Source organism: Coregonus lavaretus (assembly GCF_964263955.1).
Source record: "Coregonus lavaretus genome assembly, chromosome: 8".
Taxonomy (NCBI): Eukaryota; Metazoa; Chordata; class Actinopteri; order Salmoniformes; family Salmonidae; genus Coregonus; species Coregonus lavaretus.
Window position 1 is genome coordinate 5,621,479 of NC_139995.1, and position 13,850 is coordinate 5,635,328.

The window sequence follows — 13,850 nt, forward strand, 5'->3', positions numbered from 1 at the left end:
TTCATAAATTGGCAACATTTCTTTCAATTGACAATTCTGTGAACTGTCTTGTGCAAGTTTTAAATTGATACAATACCTGTTAGCAAAGGTGTCAGCTAGAGATGACATGCAGGAGCTTACAGGGATTTGTAGTCTTGCATGATTTCGACTTTGATGCAAATTAGTATTTTCGAATCTGAGAGTAAATAGAGCCGAATATATTGATAAAAGTCACCTTGTCCGAGAGAGATTTACATGGTTATCAAAACTTCACGCCGGGGTAAGCCTACACGAAACACAGCCTTTATTTTAAGTGTTTCTAAAATACCCTATGGGAAAAATGAATGGTGGAAAAACTATTGGAACCATTTCTCTGTATGACCGCTAGGTTTTATGGGTATTATGACACCCCACTGTGGGGCTCTATAGGTGTCGCCCTATTCTTATGCTATGTTCGTGTACTAGTCGGAACTCTGAAATTTCCGACTTGCTAAATGGTTGTAGTTATACACGTGCCGCGTTCAACCTGTTAGCAAGTCGGACATTTCTGGGTTTCCTAGTTCCGACTAGAACTTGAAAGTGGCATTATTATACCTCAGTGTTGTCACCTTGTTAATGTCCAAACGCGGAAGTCATGTCACAGGCTCTTTCCATTTCCCCTGAAAACCGGAACATCCGGCCGCTGAGGTATAATAAGAAAGGACTTGGCAGAGGCTAATGACACATCCATGTAGCTATAGAAATCATCTTAGTAAATAAACATACTAGCCCACAAAATACCAGATATTCAAACGAAAAAGCTCCTATGTTTATTAGTACAATTTTGTAGTTGATTGATTTCTCTAATCTATACCACCTTTTGATTCTCTTGTGAATTACATTTTCCAGCTTTGTTTTCTTTTTGTCTTTGTATGTAAAGCACCTTAGCAGCAATGTTAGTATTACTACATTATTATTGAGTTGTTATTAGGCCTATAGGCCTGTTATTAGGCCTTTGAGAATTACAGATAGTATTTATATTATTATAATTATCGAACTAAGAAATTAGATAGGTTTAGGGAATAACATTGTGGTGTAGCCTAAACTTGTGTTTTGCTTTTAAAAACACTGTTGCTGCCCTGCCCATTCCATCCCAGATGATCATAACAAAAACCCAGCCGGTGCAAATAATGTGGCAACAACCCTGTGTCCTTTACCCCACTAATTCATACAATATACACGACACCACGGGACTCAATAAACATTAGACAGAGAAAGTATTCCGCTCAACTACTCAGCAACAGCCCCTCAAGTCGTGACGTGGTAACCAAGGCTTCTCGCACGCTTTAACCCTGGACCTGGAGACAGCACGTTGAGCTTTCTATTCGCTACTCACGCACGCGACGCGTCTCATCCCACTTGGCGCTGTTGCTAGGCTTGCTGTTGCTAGGCTGATAAACATGGATTTAAACAGTTATCTGTCCGTTGGAGTTTCAATATTTACCGTGAAGTGTCAAAATACGAAATGACACATGAAATAGAATAAGAAGTTAATGATTATTTATTATAATGAGAATGTAGATATTGACTTTAAACAGTTAACCTTAAATATGAACGTGTTATTATATTTTATCATGTACACTTGTAGCCTGTTCACGATCATCCTTGAAGCTATGCGGTAGAGGAGTTTTGGGGAACGCCCAATCTCTAGACACGCTGAATCGGAGCGTGGTGATGTTGTTTTGATAGCGCGCGCACTCTAATAAATGACATTTCTGAAATTAATATCCGAATAACATGATATTCCTTTAGAATAAACGTGCAATAAACGAAAACAAACAAAAAGGTAATTATTATAGGCTGTCACCTATTGCAATAAATAGGCTATATTGCATTGTTTCCTTTGAGAAAAAAATATGTTGAAGTTGAATTGTTGCAGCAGGCTATACTAGCCTACTCTTGAGAAACAACAGTATTTACACAGACAGAGCTACAGTTGGGGGATAGCAGTCGAACTTCAAAGCATTCGAATAACATGACACACTCACAGACTTGATTATAGGCCTACTGTACAATGTGGCCCTCACGCGATTAAAGAAAACGATCGGTCCCCCAAAATAAAGACACAATAGAGCTACCAGACAATTATGGGATCAAACCTATTTCAAAAATGGAAAATAAAAACCACACAATTATTGGATTTACATAGAAAATAAGCTATTATTCCAAACGGACTTGCTTTTTTTATTCTTTTCACTAGCCTATATAACTGAACAGAAATGACAAATAGCCTGTAGTGTAATATGTGTGAGAAACACTTTGCTTAGACATTCTAAAATATTCTTGCATAAGTGTATTTTTTGATTTTTGTTAGAGCCAGAGAGAGACTTAAATAAAACATGCTCTGGTTCTCCCGGTCTTATCACTGACTAGAAATGTGTTGCCAAGCATTGCATCATTCCTTTCATGTGACTCTCATACGCCCCAAATTCGTCCTGGCAGTCTTATGACTGCATCACATCTTCAGGTCACATAAACTACCCAAATGGAGACAACTAGCAATTGCACTTTAAAGACCGCCTTTACTGTAGAAGATACTTACGCATTGGATGTCACCAAGCAAAATATTTTAGCGCGTAGATTATGATTGGACCATCTGGATGTGAGTAATTTCATCGTCAGTTTATGGTAATAGTTAGGTTGTGTAAAAAAAAATCTCCACAGAGTTCGGTTGGCTCACCTTATATAAAGACCACCGCGAGTTTCCAAAAATCACATTCACTATACTAAGCCGAACAATGGTTAACATGAGCTATCACCAATCTCAACTAAAATACATACATACTCCGAATCCAAGACAGTCAAGAAAGCGAAATAATAAAAGAAAAAGGGTAAGTGGATTTTATTTTATTGCCTTTGTTGAATGTCTTTTAGGGACTTCTACAAGAGTTCTAATTTTAATTTGGCAGCTGATCGTCTCTGGCTTTCCTTTAGAAAGAATGTGCATGTTTTGGCAACTTTCCCATGTCTGTTATACGAGAGCAGTTGCCTAGTTTAATTATAATTGACAGTGGTTATATTTTTATGCAAGATTCAGGGAGGCATTTATCTTCTTATTTGAGTTTGATCCCAAGTTGCGTTCTCTCTACCACCAGGTTTATCTCTCTCTGGGAAGTTTGATATCAGGTGACAGCTGGGCTGTCAAACGCGTACATAACGTTTTGCAAACTTTTGTTTCGGGTTTATGAACTTATAATTTAGGCTACTGTTATCGAAAACAAAAGTATTTGTTTGATAAATATATAGGATGTCATGTATCCAGATAGTATATAGGCTATGTGCTACGTTAATAGCCTATTAAATAAATAAAAAATAAACAGATCTCTGCATTGACAAAGAAGAATAAGATCGCACGTCTTGCTATTTTGAGTTAATTGATTTTCCTGTAGAATAGAATAGAAAAGCTTTGTGTTCCCATCCCAGTCTTCTGTACCCATTGGAGGTGTCAGTTTTCACCCTGGCTTTTGTTTCTTCCGGCCCGTACTTTGATTCCATGACGTAATGCCTTGGCTTGGCTGGATGGAGAGCGAGCTGAGACCACATCCGAGAAAAAACATTTAGCCTACAGTTGCATAAATGTCAGACAATACATTAAAGAATAAATAGATACGGATCATAAAATATTTGTCAAGAATTGGGCTGCATTTATTGATTGCGGCAGAGTTAAAGGTACTTTAAAACCAGCTGCTCTGACCACAATAACCACTATGCTCGATGTCTGTTATTGTGGTCAGACAGCCAGGTATTTCCTGTGTTCAGCAAGTGGTTTCAAAGTATCTTGACCTATTCAATATTAAGGATAAAACTGTATTTTTAGACCAAATAATTGCTATTCGGAAAATTGGATGTCGAATTATACATTTTATTTTTCATGAGCTAGTGTAAATCGAACTCAAGGAATTATGTTTTGATATAAATATAATTAATTGTGGACCTTGACAGACAGAGGGCACCCTAGAGCACCTACGGAGTCTTTGTTTACATGAGGCAAATCAATGACCTGATTTTGTTGTGATTTTCCCTAAAACATATAATCAGAACATGTACAGTAGTTTGTCAAATTATTGTATTCGTTTTCTTTATAGAAAATCATTTGTATAGGCCTATTCAACCTTTTTATGAATGTATTGTCAGCAGGTTGCTTATCAAGTTGAGTGCATCAGCTTTAATTTGAGTAGACATCTCTATGTCTGCTGTTATACAATATACATGTATGTTCCTTTAAGAAAATTCTAACATCTCATCACACTGTATTACATATTTGTTACAATAATTGGCAATAATTAATGTAATGAATTCTTTCTTTCTAGACTTGTTGGGACAAATTATCACCAACAACCAATTGCCAGACTTGATTATAAGAGACTTTCAAAAGGTGAATTGCATTTCCTCATTAATTCTTTAGATTTCTGTGTTGTTTTTACTGAGTGTTGGATGTTTTGTCTATGGATGTCAAGTTAACCTCATCATATTTATATTATATCAATGCATTTCTTTTGTAGATTTTAACTTGAACATGTTTGAATTTTAGTCATCACTACATCTCATGTTTTTGGCTATAGAATCCGATTATCATTCATGCAGTACACCCATTTGTCCACAGAGTGTCACTATTTTACAATTGAATGAAAAGTGGATTTTTTTCACTAAATATAGAAATTATAATTACATTTACATTTTAGTCATTTAGCAGACGCTCTTATCCAGAGCGACTTACAGTTAGTGAGTGCATACATTTTTTTTTTTTTTCATAATACCGGTACTTCGTTCGATTGATAATTGACAATTGATAATTAGAAACAACATGCTAACGTAGCCGGTTCTATTGCACAGCTCTCTCACATATAGCTTTCTTGGTAATATGCATGTCGATCCCGATGTCTAGCCTACTGTATAGAAACCATATAACGGTTCATACTGAAGATGCTATATTAAATAATTATTTAATCATTCTAAAACCGAATCCTCCTGTCTCGACATTATTTTAAAACCGACTCCTTCTTTCTCCACCACCAGTCCAGGTCCAGTGTGTACCAGCGTGTGGCTGTGGAAGACTATCTGTGCGACTGAGTGACAGAGAGATGACTGCCGAGTGGCTTCACCTGCCCCCTCCGTACCCCCCTGGTGTGGGACCGCTGTGTGGTGCAGAGTTGGAGGCGTGGTATGAGGACCTGCAGGATATACTGGGATCAGACACGGGCGGGGCCAAGATGACTCGCGCCCCTCCCTGCTCAGAGGTCAGTTGGGATTATAATTAGTATATATATATTTTTTAAAATATTGATTGATTTATTAACGATGTGATCGATGACTGATTGATTGATGATCGTCTTGATGTGTGTTGTCTTTTTATCAGTTGTTGCTTAACCCGAACATTTTGTTTCATCTTCTCTTCTTCATGATGCAACTCTTTCAACAGTGCTGATGTAAGAAGCGTTTTTTTATTCTCTTCTTTATTTCTTTCGCTCTTCCTTCCCTTTCTCTTCTCTCTCCTCTCTTCATAGAAAGAGACGGAGTTCCTGGATGTCCTGGAGAGCTGTTCCCTGACATGGCTGACGGACGGGGTTGGGGTGGGGGTCGGAGGGCAGGCGTGGGGCGGAGGAGAGGGTGTCCAGAGGGTCATGATTCCAGAGGAGCCTCCTACCCATCCGCCCCCCTCCTCCAACTCCTTGTGTCTGAGTCCAGCCGAGGAGAGGACGGAGAGGCCTGGGGACGGAGATGGAGGGAGGGATGGAGAGGGAGGGTCGGGAGGAGTGGACCTGTTACCCCCAGAGTTCTTTGAGCTGCTGAGTGAGGGAGGGGTGGGCATGGTGGACGGTAGCTACCATCATCATCATCACTCCAACAACGTCCAACAGCCTGCGTCTCCCTCCACTAGCGAGGAGGAGGAACAACCATGTGTCCCCGACTCTCCCTCCTATTCCTCCTCCGCCACCTCTCCTTCCCCCTCTCTCAACTGCTCTCCTCCTTCCTCCCCCGTCTCCTCTCCTACTAGCACCGCTTCCTCATTGTCTCGGCCGGGCAAACGCAAGAGAGGCAACTCTCTGTCCTTCCCTTCCTCAGGTTCGCACTCATCCTCCTCTTCCTCTTCTGCGAAGAAGAGCAGGAGAGAGCGGGAGCAGGAGAATGAGAGGAAGGTGCAGGAGCTGACGGATCAGAACGAGAGGTTGAAAGCGGAGATAGACAGACTGGGAGAGGAGGTGCAGAGGACACGCCGAGCCCTGATAGAGAGACTAGTTAACACCAAGAAGTGAAGGAAGAAAGGAAAAGAGGAGAGAGGGATGAGAGGTAGAGGGATGAAGGAAGTAACAAGGCAGAACATAAACATTTGGATTAGCCGGTTCGCGGTGAAGGGTGAACATTGGGGTGACTATGAAATGCATTTCTAGACGAGAGTTAGAAAGAAACCAAAAGATACGTACGTGTTTCGAGAAGAAACTTAAATGATAATTTTCTTCAAAACTATGAGAGAGAAAGAAGGAAAGTTAGAAAGAAAGAAAGATGAAAGAGCAAGTCAAAGGAAAACCATGGAGAGAAGGAACTGCAGCATTGCGGCAAATGTAGAGAGAGAGAGAGAGAGAGAGATAGACAGCATGTAAAGGAAATGGAGGAAACGGTTGAAATGGCAGGGGGATCATGCAATGCCTCTGTTGACACGTTACAGTGTACTGTATGTATGTAGGGCTGGATGTCAGGAAGCATCTTTGAACTAGATAGGTAGCAGTTAGCGCCCATCACAAGCATTGTATGATTGTGTAGCTCATTCAGTCTACTGAAGTGTTCAGTTTGAAGTAGGGATGAGTTAGATTCAATGAATTGATTGAGGGCATCGATTCCAAAATAAAGGAATTGATCGGAAGCATTGCATGGGTCTTGTTCATTAGGCATCAAATGGAAAGAGAAGGTGGGACTACCTGGACTCATCCAATAAGAAATGCTGATAGAGGTTTTCTGTTGCAAAACGCTTTAAAACGTTTTCGTTGCATGCCATGATGAACACGATCCTGATTATGGCATTTTTCGCTTATCCAACCTAGTGAAGTGTTCAGTATGAAGTAGGGATGATGAGTTAGATTCAATTGATTGATTGAGGGCACCCGCGTCGATTCCAAAATTAAGGAATTGATTGGAAGCATCTATCTATGAAAATTGTTAACCAACACCCATCACAAGCATTGCATGGGTCGTGTTCATTAGGCACCAAACGGAAGACCAACTTGGGCTTGTTCATCAACAAACGCTCAATTACATTTTCCGTTGCATGCCATAATGAATGTGACTGATTGGGCGTGGTTTAGCTCATTCAATGAAGGGATTTGTATGAAATAGGGATACGTTTGACTATAGAATTGACTAATCACATAAAGGTGATATTTACCATTGCTAGGAGTTTTATTGACTAATCTGCCCTAGCAACCATCAATGAATAGATTCTGGAAAACTTAGTTGGACTCATCACTAGTATGTAGGTAGTGTGTGGAACGGAAACGCGGAGAATGCATTTCATTGTCACCCCATCCTTTATCTAGCCTGGTTAAATCAGACTAAATGCTGTGCGTTTCCCAATGAAACAACAATGAAACGTAGCTAAATCAATTTGGCTCCCAGGCTATCCCTTATCTGCCAACCTCTAAACTCTAAGATTAATCCTAAGGGCTGAACAGAGGCCAGCAGAGATAATATTTCTTGCCCAGTTTATGAGGAAATATGGAGCTCAGGAAAGTTTGTCAGTACTCAGTGCAGTGTGAGTAATGTGAGAATGATGATTGGTAGTTTTTCAATTTCTACTTTCGTATAACCCGCTGTAACTTTAGTGTGTATGGATAGTTTTACACCTAGGACCCAGTTATTCTTCTTTCTATGCTGACCTTTTTCTATCAAATTGACTGAATTTGGAGGTAGTAATATTTACAATGTAGATCTACCCTGATTCACCTATATATTTGATATAACCCTGTATTATACCTAGTTATACTGTAATATATACACCCTTTACTGTATCCATATTCATTTGTCATTTTGTTATAAAAATATGTATCAATTAGTGGTTGAATTAGTTTATTTCTGTTATTAACATTGTATTGTATTTACTTTATTGTATGCTCACATTTGCTAATAAATCCTTAAAACAATTTCAGTGTCTTGAAACGCTTATTTGAACGTACTCCAGTCAGTTGACAAGAGAGAGAAAAGTGAGATGCGTATATATTTAGGTCCAAACGAATGCTTAGAAAATGACAAATGGAAAAAAAGACAATTCCAGCTTGGCCTCTGAGTTTCTGAATTCATTTTCCACAGTATTTGCAAAAAGTTACTTGTAGCAAATGTTATGTATTTGATTGAATAAATAGGTAAGGGGGATATATATATATTTTTAAATAATATAACAATATAATAATATTATTAAACATCTACCCAAACCTGACATTGATCTGTTCTGACCTGTTCTGATTTCTGCATAGTGAAACTAGATTCTAGAACCTTAGCCTGGTGGAATCAGCCTGATCGCTGCCTTCACCATTTTATTTCACGTCACAATGGATGTGGTGCAGTAAAACAGAATGGTGAAGGCCGGCAGCTGTCAGGCTGGTTTCTACCAGGCTACTAGAACCTTCTACTTTAAGAACAGACATGTATAAATATTCTGATATACAGTATATCAGAATATGTTGTAACAGTTTTCAATATCCCTGTCTTTGCTTACTGATCTTTCCTATTGATCTGTCCTTATCGCCAACACCATTTCAATTCCCCCATTTGCCTCATAGCCAACATCCCATCGTCTTTCATCCAGTCATAGACTTGTCTTACAGAAGTTACTCTCATATTTCTTTCTTAGTGCATATCTTGATCCCATTCTCCATTAAGGTAATTATTCAAATCTTACTTCCCTCTACTCTTATCTTTTTCCTGCCTCATCAAGACCGTCCGTCTGTCTGTCTGTCTGTCTGTCTGTCTGTCTGTCTGTCTGTCTGTCTGTCTGTCTGTCTGTCTGTCTTTCCTTCTTTCACTTCTTGCCTTTTGTGGGGGCTGGTTCTGGGTTCTTTCCCTCGGACAGGGATAGCCGTTTATTCAGTACCAGTAGTTTGGTGACCTCCGCTCCAATCACAGCCTTCTCCCCCTGGAGCAAAGAGAGTAGAAAAGAAAGAGGTTTTGTTAGACAGTCGTCAGGGAGAAAAAAAGATCAAACGTGTTTTGATATTTGATCGGGAGGTCACGCAAACATCGGGAACCATTCACGAGACATTGTGCTTCCGATATTCGTAACATTTTCCAATATTAGGACGTCATACGAACATTACATTTTGGAAGAAAATCATGTACCATGTATCTATCTTAGGGAACGATTGTTTCATTGTTTAAAGAGGCAATCTGCAACTTCTACATCTATTTTTAGATTTTATAAATTAATGATATGTACCCATTCATTCTTGAAGAATATAACTTATAATGCCTTATGAGCTTAGTTCAACTGTCGTACCCCATCAGAACCCAAAATATAAGCTTGTTTTACTCCAATGTTTGTAATCAAAGTAAATGTAAACAAACACTGTTAAAACTATAATGTTGATATCATGGGGCCTTGCATCCATAGCTCGGTCTATGAATTTGAGAGTGGTTACATTTCTCCAGCCGCATCCCTCAGCTTTTTACTGAAACAGTGGCGGAGACACTTTTTCATTGTTTCAACAGCTGATTGCTCCTTTAAGTTCATTGTGTCACCCTTAATTCACTACACCCATCCATCCACCATCTTACCTGTTCTGCCACAGCCAGTGTTAGCTCCTTGGCTCTCTCAGGGTCGGCTCCATTCACAGCAGCCACAGCAGCAGGGGCTGTAGCTGAAACTGGGGCAGGCTGGGCGTTGGCATTAGTCTGGGCGGTTGATTTGGGCTGGAATGTAAAAACAGATTTCAGATTTTATAAGCAATTTTTCTCCAACAATCTCGGGATTACACTATCACATTTCACTCTCAGTAACTTTCATTCTCAGTACTTGTTAGTCATAAATTCATCACACAATGTTATGAGTTATGATGAAAAACAAAAATAGAATGCACTCAAAAATGAATGAATGAAATAAAACACAAACATTTTTATTTTTCCTTTTTTCTGATCACAATTGTATTTTTTTGTGTGAGTTAGTGTGCAATAGTGAAGACATTTTGGCAACATATGAATGGAACACCACTATGGAGTGATAATTGTGGCAACAGAAATGTTATGTGAATTTGATTTTGAATTTGGCACTAATATCACTCCATACAGAACACACAGCATGTGATACCTTTTTCTGTTTGGTTTCTTCTTCCTCCTCTGGCTGGAAGGAGGGATTGACGACAATATTTCGATTGAAAGGCCCACTCCTTAATTTAAAACACAACAAAACGGGTGCCCCGCCACTTGGTTTTGAGGAGGGATTGAGGAGGAGAGGATTTAGATATATGCACCTAAACCTATACAAAGTGTGCTAACATACCCATTTTTCAATAGCATTTAGCCTTAGAAGATACTAAGCTATTCAGAGAGCCGCACTGTAGCTGAACAATGTCACTGAACAATATTGCAGTTTGGTTACAATATTACCTACCTGATGAAATATCAAGGTAACGATCCGTAAAAATAAAATAAAAAAAATAACATGAATGCCAGTATGCCCCGTGTTCATCAAGTTTTTTTCTCTGCATACCTGAACCTATACAAGGTGTGCCAACCTACACATACCCTTTTTTAAACAGTAATTTGCCTGCTGAGACAGTAACTACGCTATTGGCACAGCACAAAATGGCTCTTTGTTATTTCAACTATTAAGCACTTTCTGTGCATTTGTAACCAAGTTGGGTACCGTTGGCGGGAATAAAACCAACACCATTCACATACTGTACAATATAATCCTACAAGTGCACCTGCTGTGTTTTGCCCTCTGCTTTTACAATGGAATTGTATAAGCACTCTTTTTGCTTCAACTGAATGCTCCTTTCACTATTCTTTCACTACTGGTTTCTCATTTACAGCATTTAGCCTTAAAACCTTTATCATAACCTTTACCACTGTACTGACCTGTTGTCCTCCGAACCTCTTGTTCAGAGCCTCGATCTGATCTTCCTCTAGTTTCTGGAACAACGGGCTGACCTGAGGAGGACAGAGACAGGAGAGAGACAGGAGTGTGAATTGAGGCACCTTTACACAACAAATCATACATTGACATTCAGATATTTCAAATTATCATCAGAAAAATCATACACTGAGTATACCAAACATTAGGAACACCTTCCTAAAATTGAGTTGCACTCCGCCCTTTTGCCCTCAGAAAAGCCCAGCAGCGTTGCAGTTCTTGACACAAACCGGTGTACCTGGCACCTACTACCATACTCCTTTCAAAGGCACTTCAATTTTTTGTCTTGCCCATTCACCCTCTGAATGGCACGCATACACAATCCATGTCTCAATTGTCTCAAGGCTTAAAAATCCTTATTTAACCTGTCTCCTCCCCTTCATCTACACTGATTGAAGTGGACTTAACAAGTGACATCAATAAGGGACCATAGTGTTCACCTGGTCAGTCTGTCATGGAAAGAGCAGGTGTTGTTAATGTTTTGTATACTCAGTGTACATTGCAATATAAAATAACTCACATTTCAAGCATGCACATTTAAAATGCCTGAATGGCTCCTAGGCAAGAAGATTAAACTGCTAAGAGAAGCTGTGTCTGTAATAAATATCATTATCATATCAAATATAATCGAATATATGACAATGCGGTTTCTCTTTGTCCATGTCCAATAGTAAGAGCTCGCTCTCCCTTTCCTCACCGTGCCAATGTGATGCCCGGCGGGCAGAGAGCGGATCCCTGCAGCATGGTGGCGTGACGGTGGGTGGGGCGTTGAGCTGCTGACGGATGGTCTGGCTGACCGTTGGCATGTAGGGCAGGAGCGTGACAGACAGAAGGCACGCCACGGTCACAGATATACCTGTTACCGTGCCCGCTCGCTGCCTGGAGGAGGGCGTGTAGAGAAGGGCACCAGTACTCAGAGAAAGAGAGAGGGGAACACAAAGAGAGAGAGAGAACGAGAGCGAGAGAGAAAGAGAGCGAGCGAGAGACAGACTGGAGAGACAGAGATAAGAAGAGAGGAACGAGATACAGGAGAGAGAGAGAGAGAAAGAAAGAAAGAAAGAGACACAGGGACACAGAGACAGGAAAGAGAGAGAGAGACAGGAAAGAGACAGACGAGAGACAGAGAGAGAGGGAGAAAGAGAGATGGACAGAAACATAATCTCCTTTTATCTTCTTCCAGGGTTCAATGACCTGGATGTACTGGTGGTGGCGAGAGATGTTGAGGATACACTTTATTTATTTATTTTATTTCACCTTTATTTAACCAGGTAAGCCAGTTGAGAACAAGTTCTCATTTACAACTGCGACCTGGCTGACTTCAGGGCATCACGGATCCTGCAGGGTGGAACAGAGCAGAGGATTCTGGGTAAGTAGTTCAGAGAGGAGTGACACTGATAGTTTTACCACAACTCCTTGATTTATGATGAACTGTCCCAACCACAGCCCACAATATCAAAATGTTTCCATTTCCATTCATTTCAGTAGCTTGTAAAATCCTTTGTGTGTGTATGGAGGACAGGGCCTAGAGACAGGTTTCTCAGGTCGATTATGCTTGTCTATCCCCTGCTCTTGCAATTAAGCTTTTGGGCCACCCTGGATTTTTCCCCAAATCCAATATGGCAGCCATAATGCCATTGAATGGAGGTTTAGGCACCTACACTGAGTGTACCAAACATTAGGAATACCTTCCTAATATTGAGTTGCACCCCCTTTTGCCCTCAGAATAGCCTCAATTCGTCAGGGAATAGACTCTACAAGGTGTCGAAAGCATTCCACAGGGATGCTGGCCCATGTTGACTCCAATGCTTCCCACAGTTGTGTCAAATTGGCTGGATGTCCTTTGGGTGGTGGACCATTCTTGATACAAGTGGGAAACTGTTGAGTGTGAAAAACCCAGCACCTACTACCATACCCACGTTCAAAGGCACTTACATCTTTTGTCTTGCCCATTCATCCTCTGAATGGCACACATACACAATCCATGTTTCAGTGATTTTGGTTGTCCGGTGACGTCATCAAACAGGTGCGTTGCCTGGAAAGGTATGCAAGGAGTCCTAATACCAGTGTTGTTAAGCTAACTGGTAAGTGTATTTTGTTGGGGAGAAAACGTGGAGTTAGGGTTTTGATCAACTCTGTAGGTGCTTTGTTTGCATATTTTTTGAGTTGTGCTGTTTGTAAGGCTTAGGGTTGGTTGCATTTGTTTGTTTGTTTGTTTGGTTAACTTGCCACTGCGGTGGATAGTTTGTTGTATGCTGCGTTGGAGAGAGGAACATTGGTTAGTTTCTAGGCCCCTGCCTAGGCTGGAAACTCAAATCAAATCACATTTTATTTGTCACATACATGTGTTTAGCAGATGTTATAGCGGGTGTAGCGAAACGCTTGTGGTTCTAGCTCCGACAGTGCAGTAATATCTAACAAGTAATATCTAACAATTTCACAGCATATACCCAAATAGACACAAAACTAGTAAGGAATGGAATTTAAGAATATATACAGTGGGGAAAAAAAGTATTTAGTCAGCCACCAACTGTGCAAGTTCTCCCACTTAAAAATATGAGAGAGGCCTGTAATTTTCATCATAGGTACACGTCAACTATGACAGACAAATTGAGAAGAAAAAAAATCCAGAAAATCACATTGTAGGATTTTTTATGAATTTATTTGCAAATTATGGTGGAAAATAAGTATTTGGTCACCTACAAACAAGCAAGATTTC

The 13,850-nt window shown here is 40.1% G+C and overlaps 1 protein-coding gene and 1 long non-coding RNA gene across 4 annotated transcripts; one reads left to right on the forward strand and one right to left on the reverse strand.

Annotated features, from left to right (window-relative positions):
- Positions 1-2,680: 2,680 nt before the first annotated feature.
- Positions 2,681-8,150, forward strand: ddit3 (DNA-damage-inducible transcript 3). 2 transcript variants are annotated; one of them, XM_084167477.1, is made up of 4 exons: positions 2,681-2,849; positions 4,329-4,393; positions 5,035-5,255; positions 5,523-8,150. In XM_084167477.1, the coding sequence occupies exons 3-4, from the start codon at positions 5,100-5,102 to the stop codon at positions 6,270-6,272; spliced, it is 906 nt and encodes a 301-aa protein (XP_084023603.1). In that variant the 5' UTR covers positions 2,681-2,849; positions 4,329-4,393; positions 5,035-5,099; the 3' UTR covers positions 6,273-8,150. The 2 variants fall into 2 exon arrangements, with proteins under 2 accessions (XP_084023603.1, XP_084023604.1); XM_084167478.1 differs by lacking the exon at positions 4,329-4,393 and having other exon boundaries at positions 2,705-2,849.
- Positions 8,151-8,215: 65 nt separating this feature from the next.
- On the reverse strand, positions 8,216-13,730 carry LOC311133873. Of its 2 annotated transcripts, none has more exons than XR_014613640.1 (5): positions 11,832-13,730; positions 11,080-11,151; positions 10,307-10,385; positions 9,778-9,912; positions 8,216-9,139 (listed from the first exon to the last, which is right to left on the reverse strand). It is a non-coding gene; the product is annotated as an uncharacterized lncRNA (long non-coding RNA). The 2 variants fall into 2 exon arrangements; XR_014613641.1 differs by having other exon boundaries at positions 10,307-10,421.
- Positions 13,731-13,850: the final 120 nt, after the last annotated feature.

Coding starts and splice junctions, on each gene's coding strand:
- ddit3 (XM_084167477.1), top strand. CDS start 5,100: ATGACTGCCGAGTGGCTTCACCTGCCCCCTCCGTACCCCCCTGGTGTG. Junction 5,256..5,522: donor GCGCCCCTCCCTGCTCAGAG/GTCAGTTGGGAT, acceptor CTCTCTTCATAG/AAAGAGACGGAGTTCCTGGA.